This window comes from Halichoeres trimaculatus, unplaced genomic scaffold (assembly GCF_033239565.1).
Source record: "Halichoeres trimaculatus isolate MK-OKI-2021-1 unplaced genomic scaffold, fHalTri1.1 fHalTri1_scaffold_14, whole genome shotgun sequence".
Classification (NCBI taxonomy): Eukaryota; Metazoa; Chordata; class Actinopteri; order Labriformes; family Labridae; genus Halichoeres; species Halichoeres trimaculatus.
The window spans coordinates 733,612-752,746 of NW_027437192.1; the positions used below are offsets into that span (position 1 = coordinate 733,612).

At 41.0% G+C, this 19,135-nt stretch overlaps 1 protein-coding gene across 3 annotated transcripts in view; it reads left to right on the plus strand.

Moving 5' to 3' along the window:
* Positions 1–19,135, plus strand: part of col14a1b (collagen, type XIV, alpha 1b) — a 130,118-nt gene that overhangs the window by 3,378 nt on the left and 107,605 nt on the right. For 2 of the 3 annotated variants that reach the window (XM_074686661.1, XM_074686662.1), the window contains exons 3-4: positions 8,960–9,076; positions 15,641–15,784. The exons of the other annotated variant lie outside the window; for it this stretch is intronic. In XM_074686661.1, the coding sequence (XP_074542762.1) occupies positions 8,960–9,076; positions 15,641–15,784 (261 nt within the window). The remainder of the gene's footprint in view (positions 1–8,959; positions 9,077–15,640; positions 15,785–19,135) is intronic. 3 annotated transcript variants of the gene reach the window in all.

Genomic DNA, 19,135 nt, shown 5'->3' on the forward strand with positions numbered 1-19,135 from the left:
TGCTAGATCATCGTTAATTAATCTCTGTAGCTCGAGTTATTCCTGGCTGCAGCGCGTGCATGCAGCATGACGTGCACCTCCTGCAGAACGTAACGGCGCTTTGAAACGACGCAGACTGCGAGCCCTGTGATTGGTCAGCTTGGCTCTTTCTTACTTCCTGCTTTCGCATCATAGAGATTCCTTTTCTCCATCGTTGTTACAGCTGCACAATTAACGACGAGTCCAGTCAGAGTCGCTGTGATTTCTTAAGCAGAATCTGATCTGACGAGTGTAGAAACCACACTGCCCCCTAGTGGTCTGGAGGGGTATTGCAGGGACACTAACATGTGCTCACTAACGTTTCATGAATGTTGACGCTGAACTTGCTCAGACTGTCCTGAAACATGGATAACTCTGAAGGAGACTATTACAGACTTTATGAGGAACCAAAGACCTTCATGACCCCCCAGACCTGGTTTCCCCAGACCCAGACCTGGTTTCTCCAGACCTGGATTTTGGTGTCCTGAGTTCAGACTGAAACACTTCCTGCTCTTAGCTCAGATTTCAGAGGGTTTCTCTCCTTTCAAGCTTCAGTCTTTAACAGTTTGCTGCCATAGCTCTGATCCAGCTCTGCAGGTCTTTCTCTGGTGGTCCCTCGTGGATCTGGACCTGGTTTCCTGCTCGTTTGTTGGGCTGTAGTTTCACTTTCTTTCAGCATGAAGCAGAGTTTGCTCTGACTCCCAGTGAGGACGCATGGCTTGGGTTTTCCAGCTTCCCATCGCGGCGCTTTGCAGGGTTTGCTGTGACCTGCAGAGAGGACGCATGTCTGGTCTTTCTGGGGGTTTCTACCTACAGGTCTTCCTGAGCAGTTTGGACTTTCTGATAAAGCATGAAGCTGTCCTGGGACTACTTCCTACAGCTATCAGAGGAGGTTTCAGGCTCAGCATGGTTTCCTCAGTGTTTAGAAGTTGATGCTGGAGAGATGTTGGGTTGATTTTTACGTTATGGTGCTAAAACATGACGGAAAGATACTTAAAGAGGGGGTGTGGTGCTGATTTTGGTCTTAATTCTGTCCCTCTGGTGCCCCCGTAGCTCAATGAAATCTCTGTCTTTCTCTCTCAGCTGTTGTATAAACCCTTACTTCAGCCTCTGTCTCTTTAAGAAAAACCCTGTGGCCTGTAAGGGGCGGAGCTATGGGCAGACCTTGGTGTTTGAGGTCCCGCCCTCCAAGCTTTCACTGGGAGACTCTCATGTGATAAAGAGTACCTCCTCTTTAAACGTCACGCTGAGCGTTTTCTGCTCAGCGCCCCTGAGCATTGTGGGATTGAAGGAGTTAAATTTATATTTTCTTGATGTGCAGTTTGCTCAGAGACGTCTCCTCTTACTTTGAAGTTCCTCCTTTTCTCCGTTGCTCCTCTAAATGTGTGTTTACCTACGAGTGTGCGTCTCTCAGGGAGCAGCCTCATTAAACCTCCTCTGTTATCACTTTGATTAAAACCTCTTTCACTTTTCACCTGACGACCAACTCTCAGACTCAGACTCCTCTCTCATGAAGCTCCTCCTCCTCCTCCCTCTCTGTCGTAGCTCCTCGTCGCTGCGTGTTGTCGCCCTGATTAGCTCAGTTTGGAGAAACGATCACCTGACCTCCTCCATCAGCTCGTTAACAGACAGAGGCGTCTCCTCTGTCAGAGACGGAGGTCGGTGAAGTTTCTCCTGACCATGGACCAAAGACGAGGGATCGTACGTTGATCAGTTAAACGCTGGTTTCTGACAGAGGTCATGTGACCCTGGAAAAAGCTTGTTAAAACATGTCATCATGAAGATCAGGGGTCTGCAACCTTTTACTTTCATACGAGCCGTTTTTCCTCAGCTCACCTGAATTAAAGTCATTCAGGAGACACAAAATCTACTTTATCTTTACAATAAAGACAAAAAAAGTAAAAAAAAATTCAAAACTTAGTAAAAATGTAGTGAATAATAATTTTCTAAATGAGTAGTTTTTTTGTGTATATAAAAGTGCTCGTGATCTCTTTTTTTTTTTTTTTTAATTTTTGATAAATTTGCAAGTATTTTTAAAAAATAGAAAATTTGTAATGTCAAAAACTTTACAAAATTCAAGACACTTGAATAATTTACCAAATTTTTCAAAAGAATTTAAAATTTCCAAAATTTGCCACATTTTTCAAGAAATGAATTAAAAAAATGTACAAAAATTCAAAAATTTTTTGAAAGTGTGCAAAATAAAATTGATTTTTCAAAAAAAATGCCACATTTTTCAAGAAATGAATTTAAAAAAATGTACAAAAATTCAACAAAATTGGAATGCCAAAAGTTTTTGAAAAATTTTAAAATAAAATCGTACTTTCAAAAAATTGACCACATTTTTCAAGATATGAATTTAAAAATATGTGCAAAAATTCCCAAAAATTTGAAATGTCAATTTTTTTTGAAAATGTGCAAAAGAAAATTGTACTTTCAAAAAAATTGCCACATTTTTCAAGAAATGAATTTAAAAAAAATGTACAAAAATTCCAAAAAATTTGGAATGTCAAATTTTTTTGAAATTTTGCAAAAAAAATAATGTACTTTCAAAAACTGTAAAAAATTTTAAAAAATATGCAAAATCTTAAAATATTGATTATTTTCTAAAATGAAAAAATATTGCCAAAAAAATTGTAAAAAGTTCAGAAAAATTTGCTGTGATGCATATTCAGTTCCACTAAATGTTAACACATGATTTTATTTAGTATCAGTGTCTTTGATCATCAATACCCTCTGTCCGAAAAATAAGTATTCTTTATTTCAATGATATTTTATAAAGCTATAAGGAGTCGCTGTAAAGGAGTCAAAGGGCCACAGGTTGAAAACCCTTGTCATAGACGGTCCAGCTTTCAGCCAATCAGAGCGTTGAGAGAGTTGATTTAGGTTTAAAAACCTTGTTGTGTCTCCGGTGATGCTGTCGGTTGTGGTTCACGTGAAATCAGACGGCGTTTGATCGGCCTCCTGGTCTTTAACACGTCCATGGTCCTGTGTTTGAACCAGTTCAGCTCCAGCACGAAGAGCAGCAGGTGGATCTGGATCGGTTTCCATGGAGGCGCAGAGGGATCTCCTGGACCTGTTCAGCAGTCCGTCTGCACCTCCTTCCCGAGGAGTTAAGGTCTGAATAAGTCTCCTCCATGACGACAGCGTCTGCTTCTTGGCTGCAGCGCGGTGGAGCGAGCGTTAGCTCAGCATTCCTCTGAGAGGAGGCCTTAGAGAGCCAGCCCGGGCTACGCCAGTGACCCCGGAGGAGGGAGGAGTTATGGTCAGGGAGGAGCTGCTCCTCTTTGTTAGAGGAGACGGAGAGGAGAGGAGAGACGCACAGATTCATCCTAAAGCTTCTTTATGTTTGTGTTTACCTCTCGGCTCAGTGATCTACAGCCCCACAGAGAGGTCAAAGGTCAGAGAGAGTCCAGCAGATCTGCAGGAGGAATGTGTGAATGGTTTCAGACAAAGTGTTTCTGGGTCGGGTTCTGGAGACCCGGGTCTGATGCAGACGGAGTCCCTGAGAGGTTTTTCCCAGAGACATGACGGAGGAGACACCAAACGGTGACTCAGAGATGGTTTTATCAACATGAGGAGTTTTCTTTTCACTGAGCCGACACGTCGACCTGCTGCTCTTAGCGTGAAGTTATTAGATTCATGTTTCTTTAAGTTTTCTGCACATTTAAGGCCCCACCTACGACTCTGACCCTGAAAACACTCCTTCAGACGTTAAACCACACAAAAAGCTCCAGTTTCTGCAGAATTTATCCAAACTTTAGCGTCAAACATTGGTTCAGCTCATGCAGCTTCCTGTTTCCTGCAGTGAAGGTGGTGAATGTAGTTTGGACTGAGCCAGGGCTTAAATGAGATGTTGTTTGTTTGCAGAACTCTGTGCATTACTGTCATATCTCTCAGTGACCTCTAGGGGTCGCACCCTTCAAGTCTGAGAGTCTTTTCACTTTTTTATTTTTACCTATCCTAATCCGTTTTTTTCTCGTAAGCCCTGCACAGACGGGGAGCAAAGAGAGGTGTGAAAGTCTGATATTTGGCAAAAACAATCTGATAATGGATCAATCCTCTGATTAACATTAAATTATAAAACATGAAATAAACATTTTGTTCCCTTAACGCTCAAAACCACAAAGACGTGACTCACAGGCAGAACGTTTGACTGTTTTATGATAAATTTGTCTTTTAGTGTTTGTTTAACGTCACAGCAGAGACCAACTTTCAGAAACAAAAACGAAAAAAAAAAAATCAATTAAGTTGTTTGGAACCTGCAACTTGCCGTAGTTATGCTGCAGTTAGCCATTAGCCTGCAGCAACTGTCTGAAAACACTTTCCTGTTTGATATGTTTCTGTGATGAAAGTTCTGTTTTAAAATCAAACTTATACTGATGTATGCTAACCACTAGCATATGAGTAGAATTTCCCATATACGTTAGCACCAAGCTAGTGCTATGTTTTCTCTCTGGTTTTTGGTCCATGTGGAGATGTGCAACATGGTGAATGTGTGAATCTCTGTGAAAGAGTGATGAACTTTTATTTGTGTGTTCAGTTTTTAGATGCTAAGCTAGCTTAGCACAACGTTAGCAACACAACGCAGCAGGTGTCACTCGTCACGACACGCCGCAGAGAGAGCGAAACTGAAACAGGAGATACGCTGAGTCATTGGTTTGGTTTCACGTTGTTATAAAGTTACCTGTCGCTAAGCCCCGCCCACTCCTGTGATGTCACCTGGTGATTCTGACACATCACAGCTTTTACTGTTTTATTATATTTATACTCCAGACCCTTAAAGGCTCAGTTTCTGGCTCTTCTTCAGCAATAAAACGCCGTCACATGGCGTCAGGTTGGTTGACCAATCAGAGTCCAGTATTTAACGGTGAATCTGGCGTTGGTTTGGCTCTGGACGCTCTCAGAAACGTTCACTGACGGCGTGTTTCACAGATGATCCCTCCGCTCACGCTGAAATTTAAGATGCTCAAACTCTGTGAGGAAACGACCTCGCAGAGAAGACGCCGTCCTCTGAGTGTGTGAGTGTGTGTGTGTGTGTGTGTGAGTGTGTGTGTGTGTGTGAGTGTGTGTGTGAAGCTGCGAAGGCCTCGGCTGCTTCTCTTTGAACGATGCTCTGGGAAACACACAAACATGTTTAATTCATGCGCCACGCGACAGAAAACCAACACGCCACCGCTTCAAACGGCGAGGTGCGAAATCAGCTCCTGCCGTCATTTGGGATTCGAGCGTCTCCTTTGTTTCCGAGGCAGAGCGGTGAAATCCCAGCAGCCTTTGCTCCCGTCCCCAGGTTGGTGAGATGTTACAGTTTTCCTCCTGTCTGCCTGTCTGTGAGATCTCTGCCTGCTGCTGAACGCGCCGCTGCACGCCTGTCGCTGGTCGACCTTCCTGTGCCCATCCCGGGTCTTTGGATACCTACGTGACGTGTCCTCCTGCAGGAGCACGAGGAGCACGAGGAGGTGGTTCATCCAAAACACGGCGCAAAACCTGCGTCACAGCGAGGGGGCGACGAGCGTCTGCAGGAAGCGTGACGAGGAAATGCAGAAAGTTTGTGCATCGTCAACACGCTCGGAAATTTAAGGTCGACGCTCCAAATGTGCAGATTTAGGTTTGACGTGCAGGTTGAGGAGTTAGCTTTGCAACGCCAAGATCTTATTATTCAACACGTTCAACAGCTTAGAGGTGAAACGTCTGCTCTCCTGGCCAGCAGGGGGCGACTTCCCTGGTCCAGATCCAGAGGAATGATCTCGTTACGTTAGGGAGGTCGGATCCCAATCCTCACCTTCAGGACTCCTCCTCCTCGCCCCGCTGTCGTCACGCTGTGTTTTGGGTGAACCATCCCTTTAAGCCCGCAGAGCCTCGGCGCTCTCCCGGCGCTCTCTCCTGGCGGGCGTCAGTCACGGCGTAGGTATTTAAAGACGTCTCGGCAGCAGATGGCTCATCCTGTAATGAGGACACAAACACAGGAAGGAGTTTGTGTTTCATATTTTATCTGCGGGCCGTGGGCTCCTCTGGTTTTATTTTTGGAGTGAACTCAGGCGGCGGGACGCGCAGCACCGCGCCGCGCAGCATCCATATTTAGTCTCTGGGATTGGGCTGTGGGTGTGAAGATGAGGGGGTTTGTGGTTGTTGACCCTGGACGTGTGTTTTTTGGCATCCCGGTGCTTTACAATGGCCTTGGTCCAGTGTTTGAACCGCCGTCTAACGGGAAACGCAGCAGCAGCAGCAGCAGCAGCAGCAGCAGCAGCAGCAGCAGCAGCGGCGGCGGCGTGTTCGAGCTCAGTGTTCAGGGGAAACGGTTTCTTTCCACGTTCCTGAGGGTTTACACACGAGACAAGGCTGTTGTAAAGTGTGTTTGGATCCTGTGTGATCACACTCGGTGTGTGTGTGTGTGTGTGTGTGTGTGTGTGTGTGTGTGTGTGTGTGTGTGTGTGTGTGTGTGTGTGTCGTACATCTCAGAGCTCCTGCTCGGGACAGGAGAGGAATAGTAAACAGAATCTATTCCAGCGCCTTCCCTCCGCTGCCCTTTGTTCTTCCTCTCAGTGAAAATAAAGTCACATCCACTCCTCTTCCTCTTCCTCCTCCTCTTCATCCTCGTCTCAGAGAGAAAGAGGAAAGAGAAAATGAGATCAGGATGAGAGGGATGTTGAAACAGGGAAAGGACAGAGAGAGGGATGAATGGGGGGGGCTCGGCCTCCAGGTGGCTGAAAAACAACCAATCAGGATGAGGGCGTCGCTTTGATGCTGCTAGCGGTGGAAAACATAGATGACCAGACACCAGCACAATAATGAGGATTATGAGGGCAATGAGGATCAGGGTGATGGGGATAATGGGGATGAGGAAGATTATGAAGATGAGGATAAGGAGAATGAAGTGAGGAAGTGGATGATGCGTAAGATGAGGATGAGGAGGATAATTATGATGGGGAAGATGATTAAAAAAGGATAATAAACATGAGAAGAATGAGGAAGATGAGGATAATGAGGATGAGGAAGATGAGGAGCATGAGAATGATAAAGACATCAATGATAAGGAAGATAAGAAGGACAAGGAAGACGAGGATGAGGCGAAGAAGGATGAGGAGGATCAGAAAAAAGAGGAAGATAAGAAAAATGAGGATGAAGGAGTGGAGGATGCGAAAGATGAGAAAGAGACTAAGGAAAATGAGGTTAATGAGGATGATGAGGAAGATGATAATGAGACTGAGCAAGATGAGGAAAATGATGATGAGGATGATGAGGAAATTGAGGCTTAGGATAATGACGATGAAGAAGTTGAAGATGAGGATGAGGATGAGGAACGTGAGGATAATGATAATGAGGCTGAGGAAGATTGAGAAGATGAGGATAATGAGGATGAGGAAGATGCAGATTAGGAAGACGAGGATGAAGATAATGAAGAGGATGAGGAAGATGAGGATGAGGATATTGAGGATGAAGGTGATGAAAATGAGAAAGTTGAGGATGGGGATGATGCGGATAATGATGAAAAAGATAAGGTAGATGAGGATAATGAGGATGAGGAAGATGAGGAATGTGAGGATAATATAATGAGGCTGAGGAAGATTGAGAAGATGAGGGTAATAAGGATGAGGAAGATGAGGATGAGGATAATAAGGATAAGGATGAGGAGGATGAGCAAGATGAGGAAGATGCAGATGAGGGGGATTGGAATGAGGATAATAGGATCGAGGAAGATGCAGATTAGGAAGATGAGGATGAGGATACTGAGGATGAGTGCGATGAAGATTAGAAAGTTGAGGATGAGGATGATGAGGATAATGGCTGAAAAAGATAAGGAAGATGAGGATAAAGGAGATGAAGATGCGGAAGTTGAGGATATGGAATTTGAGGATGAGGAAGATGAGGATAAAGAAGATGAGGATATTGAGGATGAGAGTGATGAAGATTAGAAAGTTGAGGATGATGAGGATAATGGATGAGAAAAATAAGGAAGATGAAGATGAGGTAGTTGAGGATATGTATTTTGAGGATGAGGATAATGAGGATAATGAGGATAATGAGGATGATGATGATGAAGGATAATGAGGATGTGACTTTTCTTTTTACTGTCAAACCTGTGGAGGTTGATCTCTGTAACTTTTCCTGGTGCGTGCATGAGAACGGCTCGCCTGTTTCCTGTCTCCTGTTTCCAAACCTCAGGCGGACGCAGTGACACGGCCTCGATGCGTAACCCTGAGAGGAGTTCATCCCGCTGGGCCTCAGTCAGAGTTTATCAGAGGACGAGGAGCAGAGACCGTCCCTGTTTACAGTCAGTGAGAGACCATCTCAGGAGTTATTTATAAATCCAGAGTTAAAAAGTTCAACACATTTGTTAAAAAAGAGGAGAGCAGATATTTTTAGACCTGAGTTTATTTTGGATTCATGGAGTTTCTAAATCAAAACATGAAGTTGGAGTTTTCTTCTTTAAATACTTTAACAGCAGCTTCTGGACGTAAAGACCCGAGAGAGAAACCTGAGGAATACAAGTTAAAACAGGATTTTTATAAAATCACAATCAGATTTATTCCCATGTAGTTTTACATGAAGAGGAATTAGTTTCAGTCTGTTTGTGAAAATAGTAAAAATAAAATGACACTGACACAAGTGATAACACCCAAAAGGAAAACATAAATATAACCGTTTTGAGAAGATGAGATTTAGTGTGAAACGCAGATTTTATCCCTGATGAGTTTGTTTCTTGTCCCGATGAACTCCTGACCGTCTGAGCGACTGATGGTTGAACTTCTCTCTGTTATGGATCAAACTCTCGGTGTCGTCTGGTTTGACTCTGTGTTTCTGATGATGATGATGATGATGATGATGATGGAGGTGTGGATGGTGCATGTCAGGGCTGCGTCGTTGTTTCTTCCTCTCTTGAATACATCATGTTTTACAGCGTGTAGTTTCCTGTAAAGCTGTGTCTTCGTCTCTTTCACAGTTTCGTCCCCGCGGAGGTTTCGCTCTAAAGTCCTGAGCCCAACGAAGCTGCACGTGTCCTGGAAGGAGCCCAAAGGAGCGTTTGACGGCTACAAGGTCCTCTACACCACACAGCCAGGTAACACTCACCTGAGGGAGGGGGGGATTGTAATAAAATATGTTATCAAATTCAAATATTCTTTCAAATAAATAAGCAAATTTTTAAAATTAAACAAAAACAACTTTTTGAAGATTTCTAAAATTTCCTTTTTTTCTAATTCTTAAATTTTGTAAATTTTGATATTTCTTTTGTGGTGTGAAATTCTTTTTTTTACATTTTCTTTCACATTTTTTCTTTTTTTTTTTTAATTTTAAAAATCTTGACAAAACTCTGAATTTAATATTTGATTCAAATCAATACTGAATATTTAATTTAATAAATTTGAAAACTTTGAGAATTTCAATTTAAAAAAATATTGTAGACGTCTTAAAATTATTTTTTTTACTATTTTGTAAATTTAAATATTTCTTTTTTGTGTGAAATTTATTTTTTACATTTTTTTTCAAATTTTTGACATTTTTAAAATTTTAACAATTTCTGATTTTTTTTTTTACATTTGTGCAAATTTTTAAGTATTTTCAGACTTATAAATTAAAGTGTTTTGCAAAATTTTTGTTCATTTTTAAATTTCCAAAATTTTTTATATTTTCTTTTTTTATTGTGCCAATTTCATTTTTTTTTACTTTTTTGAAATTTTTTAAAAATTTTTGAAATTTATAAATTTTAAACAAAATTCTGAATTCTAACTTTATGAATTATTTTTTTTAATTAAGTATTTCCAGACTTTTAAATTAAAGTGTTTTGCAACATATTTGTTCATTTTTAAATTTCCAAAATTTTTGTAAATTATAAAATTTTTTGAAATTGTTGCAGATATATTTCAAACAAATTTTATCATTTAACAAATCTTCTTGTTTAGGTTAGTATTCTATTGTAGATGTTTATCCATGCTAAAGTCTTTATTGTGAAGATAAAGTAGATTTTGTGGCTCCTGGATGACTTTAATCCAGGTGAGCTGAGGACAAACGGCTCCTGTGAAGGTAAAGGTAAACTCAGAGCAGACGTGTTGTTGCATCACCTGAGCTCAGCTCCAGGAGTCAGCTGATCTCTGTTTGTTTTGAGTCTCTCACCTTCAGACGTGAAGTTTACGTCACCCTCTGGTCGAGGTCGTAAAGCGAGGCGTGCGCCGTGTTATACGAGGAAACGGATCTTTGATTCGTCATGAGGCTGTGATTAGGCCCAGAGCTGAGGCCAAGTCTTTTATGTCTCTGGGAGGAAACAGGTGCTCTGCAGACGCTTTTACTGTCGAGGACGTCAGGCACAGACGGGCTGTTGTTATTATCCCTGTGTTATTATCACTCTGTGTTATTAATGTGTGGTTTTAATTTACAAAGAGCATCGTGTCTCAGCAGCTCACCTCAGACTGACAAACATCAGCTGATGATGACGTTAACCTGATGGATCCACGCGTCTCTGCTGGAGCAGCGTTTGTTTTTAGCTGCTTTGTGTTTGTTAAAAGCTGCAGCTGCGTGTGCTCCGGTGAAAACCGTCTCGTTCTCTGGTTGAAGCTCGAAGGTTTGGACAGGGAGGGATTGTAGTTACAGCTCAGGCCCAGCAGGGGGCGCTCTCTGGGAGTTTCTCCTCCCTGGACAGTGATTAAAACAGTTTTAAAGAAGAACTAAATTTCTCCAAAGAGGAGGCGGGGTTTATGGTTGATACTGCAGCCGACCAGCAGGGGGAGCTCTGAGTGTTTGGGCTTCAGCTGCGATGTCGTCTCTTTCCTGGACTTCTGTTTTACCAGACTGACTGAAGGCTTTGACCCCATCGGAGTTAAAAAAATTCAGGTTTCACCCTCTGTATTTGCTCCGTACTGACTGCACATCATCATCATCACCATCATCATCATCATCATCATCATCATCATCGTCCAAGGGCGACCTCTGAGCTTTAGATTAGAGGTGGGGAGGGAGGGAAGAAGGGAAGGAGGGAGGGAAGGACACAGGAATGATGAAGGAAAGAAGGAAACAGGAGGAGGAGGCACGACTTTTAACATCCAGAGAGCGTCTGTGTGCTGGGTTCAGGAACATCTGTGAGAAAATAATATTTACAAAGAATCAGAACTTCACTATCAGACTTTCTTGAAATACTACGATATGATCATTCTTATTTTAAAAAAAATCTGAAGTGAAAAACAAAATTATTTGATGATTTGATTTGAAATTTGATGAAAAAAAAAAAACAGAATAAAAAACTTTACATTAGAATTTGTGCCCCTAAAAATATAAAATGTCTGAATTATTATTATTGGATTTTTTTTTAACAGAATATTGGTATTATTGCAGGATTATTACAGAAAGGTCAGAGTTTAAAAATTTAAAAAACTATATTTTCAAAGAATAAGAAATTTAATATATGGAGGGGTCACTGTTTGGATGTGAAGTCGTGCTCTTTGTTTTATTTAAATATTTCTAATGAATTTACCATTCTAATTTTTTCATTAAGACTGAAAAAAAATAATAATAAAAACTTGATTTCACCCACAAAACTTGAGAAGGTTAAAATTCTGAGCCCGCAAAAATATAAGAAAAAAGAAGTTTTTCTTATTTTTTTCTTTCTTTTTTTTCTTTATTTTTCTTACAAAGCTAAGACAACAATCTTAAAGTCTCCCTTCAAAAAATAAGACTTGGAAATTAAAGTCAATTATTCAAAGAAAAATTAAAAATGAAATCATGAAAACTAAAAAAAATTCAAAACTTAAAAAAAATAAATAAATAAATAAAAAAAAATTTAAAAAATCAAAAAAGGTTAAAAAAAAAAATTTTTTAAAAGCAAGAAGAAAAAGATTTAATTTTCTATTTAATCTCAGAATTCTGAGGTTAATTTTGAATTTAACAGAAATTAGTCTGAGGGCAGAAAATGCTCAAAGTGTCCAACGTTCAGCGCTGACACCTCACTTCCTGTCTCACTTCCTGTCTCTGTGGTCGTCCTGTCAGACGCTGTGAGCGTCTCTGCAGCCTCTCAGTCTCAGTAAATCCTCTGCTCCTTCATTTTTCTCTCAGAAATTAAAATTGCTTTGACATTTACGCTGAAGCTGCTCGGCCTCATTTCCAGGACGTGTCCACGCAGCTCTCTGAGCGCCGCGCCGCCTCCGGGTGCTTCTCTGTTTTCAGGACAAACTGATTTAAAAAGTGGGAGCAGGATCACCATCGTCCCCTCCTCCCTGCAGGCCGCTGCTCGCCGCCGCCGCTGATGCTGCTGCCGCTGCTATCAGCGTGAGAGTAATGAAGTTTAAAGCAGCAGCAGAGCGCAGGGAGGGTCGATTAACAGAGGAGACTTTTATTTATCTCTGCTGGAGTCTCCTTTTCCTTCTTCTGACGGTCGATCCAGGAGCTCACACACCCTGCAGAGGAGAGACATGTTCAGCCGGCTTCCCACCAGCGTCAGAAACCAGGAAACATCAGCTTCAGACGCCTTGCTACAGCAGGAACCTTTAGAGGAACCAGGAACCTTCTCCAGGAACCAGGAACCTTCAGAGGAACCAGGAACCTTCAGAGGAACCAGGAACCTTCAGAGGAACCAGGAACCTTCTCCAGGAACCAGGAACCTTCAGAGGAACCAGGAACCTTCAGAGGAACCAGGAACCTTTAGAGGAACTGTATTCTGAATCTTTTCAGTGTAAATCGTTGGATGAGGCGTCGGTTTGTGCCGTCAGCTCCTCAGTGAAGACGGAGGACGATGATTTCTGACTCCATCAGCTCCAGAGCGTCCGTCTCCTCTCTGACGTCCTGCTTCTCCTCTCTGACGTCCTGCGTCTCCTCTCTGACGTCCTGCTTCTCCTCTCTGACGTCCTGCGTCTCCTCTCTTGAATCCTGCGTCTCCTCTCTGACTCCACCGTTCCTCCTCCTCTGACTGACAGCTCTGATCTTCTGTAATCACACCTCCTTCATCCCCTCTCCTGGTGTTCCCCTCTGACAGAGTGTGCCTCCCTCTGCTCCTCCTGGGGCGTTAATAAACTCTGCGCCTCCTCGCTGGAGGAGCCCGGGGCCTCCTGATGCTGATGGTATCTCAGCGCTGTGTCAGTGTTTTCATATCTTTGGAGGAGGTTAGAGGCTGTTTGAAACACAGGACGGTGTGTGTGTGTGTGTGTGTGTGTGTGTGTGTGTGTGTGTGTGTGTGTGTGTGTGTGTGTGTGTGTGTGTGTGTGTGTGTGTGTGTGTGTGTGTGTGTGTGTGTAGCTCTAACAGGAGTAATCAGAGTCTGCTGTGGTGGATTTGAGACGGTCCATCAGTCTGAGGAGTCCTGACACGTCCTCACTGATCATCACCAGACGTCATCACTCAGAGAGACGGGCGATCAGACTCTTTGTGTTGGTTTGAAAGAGAAACCAGAACCAGAACCAGAACCAGGACACCAGGCTGAACTTGTGTGTCTGTGTGTTTCTGGAGCTGGTGTGTGGAGATCTGGATCAAAGCTGTGACGTGTCGTATTTATGTTTTTGATCAAATCAAACTCCAGCTGATAACTGTCTCTGCAGTTCACTACAGGAAGTGTAGGGGGCAGTGTTGCTTCCAGTGTTTGAGATTTTCTGGAAAAACAAATGAGTGAAACGTGTTAAAGAGCGAATTGAGTGAAGACAAACTCTCCTTTGACAGCAGCTACGGCAACACGCAGACACCAAAACAGAGATCCAAAACAGTCCACCAGAAATCCTGATGAATCCACTAAACCAAAAATAATCCATGGATCAGTTAACATCAAAAATGATCGTTAGCTGCAGCCACTCAGCGTCTGATGATTTGACAAAGAAGCTGGAGAATCCTTATTTAACTTTTCACTTGGAGATTAAATGAGATCAGAATCCACATGAAAACATGACACAAAGTCAAAAGTTTGACTCTGAGTTCATTCTCAGAAATCTGGGGAAAAAGCTTAGATTTACGGATACAAGCTCAGGATTTTTTGACATGAACCAGAACTTTTGAGAGTAAAGTTTGAATCATAAAAAATAAATAAATAAATAAATAAATAAATAAATAAATAAATAAATAATAATAATAATAATAATAATAATAATAATAATAATTACAAAAAAGAATAATGATAATAATTATAATAATATAATTGATATCAAAATAAATAAATAAAAAAGTACTGACAGATTTTGAATTTCCCAAGAAAAAGTCCATTAAAAAAAAAAAAGAAAAAAAAAAAAGAATTTTGAAAAAGACAGAATTTTCACAGGGTTAACAGAATTTAAATTTCTGAGAATAAAAGTCATAATTCTGATTTTCTTCGACTCAATTCTTGCAATTTAAAAATAAATCAATAAGAATTCAGAAACCCCAAACCCAACGGTTCAGAGAAAATGTCATAATCAGAGAAAAAAAGGAATTTTTCTTGCTTTTTCCCCTAAAAAACAAGGAACAAAACACAATACTATTAAAAGTCATTGAAAAGAAAGCAGACATTTATTATTTACATTAGAATAAAAAATAAAAAATTCAGAATCTTATCAAATATTTTTATTAAGAGGAGTAAAGATCCTTATTTTCTGACAGAAGTAAACTGTAAAATCATAATTTTCAAGAAAAGAATTATTATCTGATTTTTTTTATTCAAAGATATATATATATAAAAAAAACAGAATTTCAGCAACTTCAGAACTTTGAGGTCAAGATAAAAATTCACAAAAAATCTGTTTTTACTTTCAGAAATCTAAAAAGGGTGGATTTCAGGAAAAAGTCCAAAAATAAAAACAAACAAACAAAAAAAATAAATCAATAAAATAATTTGGAAAAAAGATTGACTTCTTGTTTATTTGTCAGAGTTTCAGGAAAAAGCCGAATGCTGTGAAAGAAAATTAAAAATCTGAGATCAAAGTTGAAATCTTGACTAATCAGATATTAATCAAAAGAAAAACAAATGTGTCCCTGGTGTAACCCTCTGCTGCGGTGTTCAGACGTCTGGATGTCAGGTGTTTGTTGGTATGGAGGATGAAGGTTTTTGTGTCATGGCGCCCCCCTCAGGGCTGAACTGAGTGGGTTTGAGGCGTCCTGATGTGGAGAGCGTCACACTGAGCTCCTCTCCTGCTCTCTCTGTGTTTCGTTGGTTTGAGCTGAAGCTGACGGTGACTCAGCTCCTGGAGTGTGTTCGGTTTGTTGGTGCTGAGTCAGACGCTCTTCACGGCACAAAGGGAGTCAACAGATCCACCTGCAGCTGGAGAATAACCACCAACAGGAAGATTATCTGCTCTGACGTTACACTCAGCTCAGCGTCGGTTCAGAAACTCAGGATTTATCAGCTCGGTCTGAACACGTGGCGTGTTAGCGTGGAGCGACCAGGTTAAAGACACAAACATCACGGCCTGTTTCTCCCCTTCAGCGTCTCCCTCTGACTCTGTTCCTCCTCTCTCCCTCTGACTCTGTTCCTCCTCTCTCCCTCTGACTCTGTTCCTCCTCTCTCCCTCTGACTCTGTTCCTCCTCTCTCCCTCTGACTCTGTTCCTCCTCTCTCCCTCTGACTCTCTCCCTCCTCTCTCCGTCTGACTCTGCTCCTCCTCTCTCCCTCCTCTCTCCCTCTGACTCTGTTCCTCCTCTGTTCCTCCTCTCTCCGTCTGACTCTGCTCCTCCTCTCTCTGTCTCAGGTGGGCAGCAGAAGGAGGTGCAGCTCTCCAAACAGGAGGCTAAGCTGGTCGTCAGCGACTTCGACCCGTCTAAAGAATACGACTTTAAGATCACGGCCGTCAGCGGGGGGAAGGAGAGCAAACCTCTGCAGGCCAAACACGAAGGTAAGAGCTCACCTGTCCGTCTGATGATGATGTCACACCCTTTTTTTTTTTCTTCAGAAAACTGACCTCTGATTGATTTTATATTTGGTTACATTTACGATCTGTACCACTGCCGGCCAGCAGGGGGAGCTTTGAACTGTTTGGCTTCACATAAAGAAAGGAATCAGAAGGCCTGTTAGTCAGATAATCAGAAGGCCTGTTAGTCAGATTATCAGAAGGCCTGTTAGTCAGATAATCAGAAGGCCTGTTAGTCAGATTATCAGAAGGCCTGTTAGTCAGATAATCAGAAGGTCTGTTAGTCAGATAATCAGAAGGCCCCGTAGTCAGATAATCAGAAGACCTGTTAGTCAGATAATCAGAAGGCCCCTTAGTCAGATAATCAGAAGGCCTGTTAGTCAGATAATCAGAAGGCCTGTTAGTCAGATAATCAGAAGGCCCCTTAGTCAGATAATCAGAAGGCCCCTTAGTCAGATAATCAGAAGGCCTGTAAGTCAGATAATCAGAAGGCCCCTTAGTCAGATAATCAGAAGGCCCCTTAGTCAGATAATCAGAAGGCCCCTTAGTCAGATAATCAGAAGGCCCCTTAGTCAGATAATCAGAAGGTCTGTTAGTCAGATAATCAGAAGGCCCCTTAGTCAGATAATCAGGAGGCCCCTTAGTCAGATAATCAGAAGGCCTGTAAGTCAGATAATCAGAAGGCCCCTTAGTCAGATAATCAGAAGGCCTGTTAGTCAGATAATCAGAAGGCCCCTTAGTCAGATAATCAGAAGGCCTGTAAGTCAGATAATCAGAAGGCCCCTTAGTCAGATAATCAGAAGGCCCCTTAGTCAGATAATCAGAAGGTCTGTTAGTCAGATAATCAGAAGGCCCCTTAGTCAGATAATCAGAAGGCCCCTTAGTCAGATAATCAGAAGGCCTGTAAGTCAGATAATCAGAAGGCCCCTTAGTCAGATAATCAGAAGGCCTGTAAGTCAGATAATCAGAAGGCCCCTTAGTCAGATAATCAGAAGGCCCCTTAGTCAGATAATCAGAAGGTCTGTTAGTCAGATAATCAGAAGGCCCCTTAGTCAGATAATCAGAAGGCCCCTTAGTCAGATAATCAGAAGGCCTGTAAGTCAGATAATCAGAAGGCCCCTTAGTCAGATAATCAGAAGGCCCCTTAGTCAGATAATCAGAAGGCCTGTTAGTCAGATAATCAGAAGGCCTGTTAGTCAGATAATCAGAAGGCCTGTTAGTCAGATAATCAGAAGGTCTGTTAGCCTAAAAGCCAAGAAGTAAAACAAAAACTCAAAAGGCCCATCGGTCAGAAAATCATGAGGTCTGTTTGTCAGAAAATCCGCTTCTCTTGGTTCTGACTCATGGGCCTTGTGATTTTCCGACTAACGGGCCATACTATGGTTTGGACATGTCCTGTTTTATTTTGAAAGTCTGTGGACACTGAGAGTCAATCCTGAGACCTCTGGCTTGCCGTAGCCTGATGGAGGTTAGACGTCGTGTTTCTCTCTGTAGGATCCATGATCTGTTTCACCCTCAGGAAGTTCACGTCTGCGTCTGTTGACAGAAAGTTTCGCCATCAGCTGGTTCTCCTTAAGATGAACATGGTTACCACATTTAGTCTGAGTCAGCTCTCAAAAGGGGCGGAGTCAGCTCCAGAGACGACTTCCTGTTGGTTCAGCACGCCACGGCGTCCACGCAGTCCACGCCGTGCACGCAGACAGACGTAAATCTGAGCGCAGATAAAGATGTTTGACATTTCTACCACCGCAGTCATCCTCGCTGTTTACTCTCTGTGGTTTGTTAAAACTGCAGCGTCAGAAAAACTCTGAGGGAGAAACAGTCTGCAGACGACCTCCAGCTGGAGGAGGAGGAGGAGGGGGAGCAGGAGGAGGAGGAGGAGGAGGAGGAGGAGGAGGAGCAGCAGCAGGGTCTCTTTTTGAGTTTAACATCATGTGAAGCTGTGATCAGTCAGCTCAGGATCAGCTCTCTGAAAAACATCAACAGCTCTAAAGAAATCTGTCTGGAGGGTCAGGAAGACAAACTCGTTTTGTTTCTTGTTGAATAAAAAAAAATCTTAAAAAAAAACTAATTAAAGTTTATCTTTCACTCTATTCGCACATTTTACTCTTTAAAAATATTTCAGGCGTCAGTTTTATCTCTTAAAATCTGTTAATTCTAACAGAGCTATTTTTTTTTTACTAAAACTAAGATGAAACACACTCGATATCAGTTTTTGTGTCAATAACAACAAAATTGGCGTGACCAATGACTGAAAAATCAGGATTTATCTGCAGAAATATCATTTTGACCTGTTTTTAAAAAAAATCAATTTAATGTGTTTATACAGAGGGACAGAAAAAAAACAGTTTTTATTGTTTTTTCTGTAAAACCTGAAAAATAATCAAGTGTTTATGTTTTATTTGAAGTAGAAATAGACTTAAACTGAGACACATTTACCTGACAAGTCCAGACAAATGTCTGATTTCAAGATATTATTTTTGATTTGTTTTTTGTTTTTTTAGGAAAGCTTTTAGCCAACTCAGATGCTTTTAAGATTGTTTGTTTTTAGCTGTTTTTAATTTGTTTTAATTTCCCCTTATAGCCTATCTTTTTATATTTTTCAGATTTCTTATTTTTTGTTTTTATGAAGTTGTAGCACTTTGACATCCTAAGATAAAAAGTGCTTTATAAATATAATTTGTTATTATTATTATTATTATTATTATTATTATTATTATTAAATATTATTATTATTATTATTATTATGATGATGATGATGATAATTATTATTATTATTAATAATAATAATTAAAATAATGATGACAATAATAATAATAATAATAATAATAACTTTATCATAAATTTTAATTATTTATTATAATCATTTTATTATATTATTATTGTTATTATTACCAAAAGAGTAAAAAGATACTTGTCTTGCTTTAAAGGGTGAAACATTGTCTTTTTTAAAATTTCTTAAAATAAGAATAAAATGAATTAAACGAGGAAATAATGAATTCTTCCAGTTTTTAGATTTTTAAAAATTATTTCAGTGTTTTAATATTTAAATATCAGTTATTTCTCTGGACTTGTGAGTCTGTGTTGCTCATATTGAGTCAGATATTTTTACTAAAAGTGAGACGTTAAACCTCAATTTGATCTCAGATTTCATGAATTCATTTTTTTTTTTTTTACGGACTTCCTGTCTGAGCTTAGTTTTTTTTCTTCATGGCGTCCAACAGCGACTTTAATGACCTGAGTCTGCCACGGTAGATCCAGAGTTTCTAGATCAGATCATTAACTTGTCTCCTCCTCAGATTTTAGAGCGCTCCTCAAATTTTCCTGAACTGTCCA